The following is a 4,294-nucleotide window of genomic DNA, read 5'->3' as shown; positions in this document are numbered from 1 at the left end:
TCAATGTTTAATGCTCATGTAAGCGATGATGATGAGCACCTTACAAATGCGGATTGGGCTAATGTTAAAAATGCTTGTAGATTTTTTAGAAATTTTTTATATTACTACAAATGAATTTTCTGGGCAATATTATCCTACTATTTCTAACTGTTTAGTTTATATTGCAGAACTTGCAAATTTGTTGGCTCATTTTTCAGAGAGTGGGAATATTTATGAACAAGCTATTGATTCTATGAGAAAAAAGTTTAAAAAATATTTTTTCCCTATCCCCCCTATTTATGGTGTTGCTGCCTTGTTAAATCCTACTATGAAATTAGGAGGTCCTCAATTTTGGTATGAAACTGTTTATAATGGTTTAACACTTGAAGATGAGGAGTTGTTTACACTTCCGGAAGCACAAGCCTCAATTAAAATAAATGCTACTATTTATAGTGCTTATCAAATTGCATTCGATCATGCTAGACCAAATGTCCCAACTCCTTCTTCTTCTAGTTCTCAATCATCTAAAAGAACTGCGGGAGTAAGAGTACTTACTGCTTGGGCCGGTTTCAGGGGTTCTCAAGGTTCTAGTACTAGTAATTTTTCACAACTAAATGAGCTTGAAGTGTATTTGTCACAGTGAATTGAGGAAGTGAAACTCGACGGCTCCTTTAATATTTTGGAATGGTGGAAGGACGAAGAAAAATACTTTCCGATTCTTTCAAGGATGGCCCGAGACATTTTAACTATTCAAGCTTCAACAGTGGAGAGAGCACTTTCAGTCAAGCAAGACTTCAAATTGGTGATTATAGAGCGTCTATGAGGGAGAGCTTGAAAAAATTAGTACTTTTTAGAGATTGGATCCATTCGGAACGAAGAAATTTTGGACTTGCTGAATCATAACCAGAGGTAGATGAAGCTTACGAAGAAATGCTAGCTGAACTTGCGGAGGATGCTGCTGCGCCCGAAAGCGGTGATGAACAAGCTTCTTTCCCGCCACCACTAACGAAAATTCCTCCGAACCTTGAAGGATTTATGAAATTTATAAGAGATACCATGTAAATTCATATGTAACTTGTATTTTGGCACATCTTGATTAGTTTCTTTTTCTTCTCAATGGTCGTATTAGCACCTAGTTGTGCTCATTCCATGGGGGGAGGGGAGGGGGGGAGGAGGAAGACTAAGAAAAATATTGTCATGTTTTGTTAATGCTATAATAAAATTATAACGCATCGCTTTGAATATCTCTTTACAATATTTTTTGTGTTTAAATTTGAATCAAAAAATTTAGGTCAGAATTCTATAATATAATTTTACAAGGAATTGCCTTAGATAAAAAATAAAATAAAATAGGAAGTATCCATTGGGTCCACATAGGCCCGGAATCGGCCCACTTAGCCCGGGACCATTAGTTCGTGGTCCCGGTCCCGGGTTGGTTCCTACAAAATGCCCACGAAGCCAGGACCATTTATGACCGGCCCATGAAGCCCGAGCCCACTTAGTACCAGCCCACGAAGCCCATTTAGGATCAGGCCCGGCCCACATTACAGCACTAGTCTTACAATTATTTTTTTTTATCATTTGGGATGATATTTCCCTTTTTTTTTGTAACCTATGCATCCCCTGGATGTTTCTCGTTAATGAAATACAACTTATTTCATCAGAAAATACATAAGTTGAAAAGTGTATCAAATAAGGGATTAGTAATAGCAAAAGCGAATGTATGCATTGCTTTCTCTAATGCATACTACCAAAGGACCCCCAAAATACATGTAATTTACTCCATTTCAATATATATTATTAACTTTTTGTGTTATTTAAAAAAGGATGATGTGTTAAATTTTAAATTTTTTTTATAGTTAAAGAAAATTATTTATAATCATATAAATATTTTTGGTAATTATCATATTTTATTACCAAGAACGAAATTACAGCGCAAAACACAAACACTAATTCTGGACATCATCCCAGAATTAGTTTCTCCTATACTTCTGTTTCTACCTACTAACTATGAATTAACAACTGCATTAAGGGTAGAAGTTTAACTCTTCTAATCTGCTTCTCAATCTTGACAACGTATATCCCCTTCCACAGACCATTTGTATAATCTGCTTCATCAGTACTCCTGCTGGCCTCAGTTGAGCTCTGAAAATTCTATGATTTCTCTCCTGCCATACATAGTAGACACAACTTGCTAGTGCTATTCTGTATATTTCTGCATTTGCTGATCTGCCTCGAACGTTGTTGCATGCCCATTCTATTTCTTGACTCAATTCCATCGGCCGCCTATTAACATTCATCCACTGTATTAGTTTCTCCCAAATTGTTGCTGTGTATGTACACTTGAAGAATAAGCATTCCATGTTTTCCTCTTCTACATTACACATAGGACATAGCAGCTCATTTGTTATTCCCCATCGTACTAATCTATCTCTTGTAGCCAATTTGCCCAGTATTGCCATATACAGAATAAAGATCCACTTTGGCATACCTCAATTGTTACATATCAGCTTCCTCCAAGGCATCTTCTGGTGATCCTGCTTCAGCTTCTTGTATATATAGTTGATGGTTATGTTCTTCTTGTCAAGCACCTCATCCAAGTTTACCCCAGCATCTATCATGTATTGTTTAGCCTTCAAGATCTTCTGTACCAACCATGAAGCTTGCTTAGCTTCTATGTGTTTTACAGGTCTTCCTCTTCCATAGTAAGTATGAATCCATACCACCCAGAGTTTATCCTTTTTTTGAGCTAAATTCCATAGTAACTTACATATTGCAGCTTTGTTCCACAACTCAACATCTAGCAGATTCCAACCCCCACTTGCTTTTGGTTGACATAGTTTATCCCATGCCACTAGAGCTTTTTTTGTCACCTCAACTCCCCCAGACCATAGGAATTTCCTGCATATGGCTTCAATGAGATGAATTACCTTCTTGGGGAATACAAATATTTGAGACCAGTATATTTGGATAGATAGCAGCACACTTTTGATTAACTGTATTCTGCCAGCATATGAGAGAAATTTGGCAGTCCAAGATGTTATTCTATCAAGCATCCTGTCCATCAGCGGTTGGAGTTGAATAACTGACATCCTTTTTGTGCTCAATGGGACTCCCAGATACCTTATAGGCAACTCTCTTTTTGAAAACCCCAGATCACCCATGACCTTTTGCTGCTCTGTTGGATTTACACCACCAAAATATATGGAACTCTTACTCTTATTTGCAATTAGACCTGACACCTTTGAGAACTCTATGAAGTAGTTATATAACACGTGGATAGAAACTTCATCACCCCTACAGAATAGCAGCAGATCATCAACAAATCCCAGCTGAATAATTTGCAACCTTTCACATCTTGGATGGTAGTTAAAATCTGGCTGATTCTTCAGAGTTCTGAGTAATCTGCTGAGGTAGTCCATTGCTAGGACAAACAAATAAGGAGACAACAGATCCCCTTGTCTGAGTCCCTTCCTAGCTGGAAAAGGACAAGTAGGACTACCATTAATCAAAATAAAGTATGAGACAGTAGAGAGACAGTTCATGATCCATTCCACAAATCTGGCAGGGAAGTTCATTGCTGTCAATATATTGCTTTAAGAAATCCCATTCCAGAGAATCATATGCCTTTTGCATATCTAGCTTGATCATACACCTTTGAGTAATACCCTTCCTTCCATAGCACTTCACCAATTCATGACTTAGGATGATGTTATCAGAGATAACTCTGCCTGGTACAAAAGCAGCCCGACTTATGTCTATGAGATTCTCCATAATCTTCTGCAGCCTTGTGGTGATCACCTTTGATATTATCTTGTATAGGACAGTACAACAAGATATAGGCCTATATTCCTTGATTGAACTTGGATTTTTAACTTTTGGGATCAATGTCACAACAGTGCAATTTATGGGCTTATAGATCTCACCAGTGTCAAAAAACTGCTTTGTTGCTTTGACTATTTCTTCTCCTACAACTGACCATGCTTTCTTAAAGAAGCTAGCATTAAAACCATCACACCTGGGGCTTTATTATCATCTATGTTTTTCACAGCATTACATATCTCCTCTGCGGTGATTGGTTCTATTAACTTCATCTGTTGTTCTCTTGTCAGTATTGCTCCATTCTTCATTATTGTTGGATTAATCACTGGGATCCGTTCTGCTGCATCCCCTAGTAGTTTCTTGTAGAATCCCACAATTTCCTGCTGCACCTCTTGATCATTCTGTAATAGCTTACCATCCTGATCTACAAGAGATTTGATATGGTTCATAGAAGTCCTATTTTTCAAACATGCATAGAAGTAAGCACTATTTG

General features: G+C 37.5%; 1 protein-coding gene across 1 annotated transcript; it reads right to left on the bottom strand.

Moving 5' to 3' along the window:
* On the bottom strand, nt 2,007-2,441 carry LOC109232647. The gene has a single exon (XM_019398402.1). It carries the CDS (start codon nt 2,439-2,441, stop codon nt 2,007-2,009), a length of 435 nt encoding a protein of 144 aa, XP_019253947.1.

This window comes from Nicotiana attenuata, chromosome 9 (genome assembly GCF_001879085.1).
Source record: "Nicotiana attenuata strain UT chromosome 9, NIATTr2, whole genome shotgun sequence".
Classification (NCBI taxonomy): domain Eukaryota; kingdom Viridiplantae; phylum Streptophyta; class Magnoliopsida; order Solanales; family Solanaceae; genus Nicotiana; species Nicotiana attenuata.
This window is presented reverse-complemented; position numbering and strand designations above follow the sequence as displayed.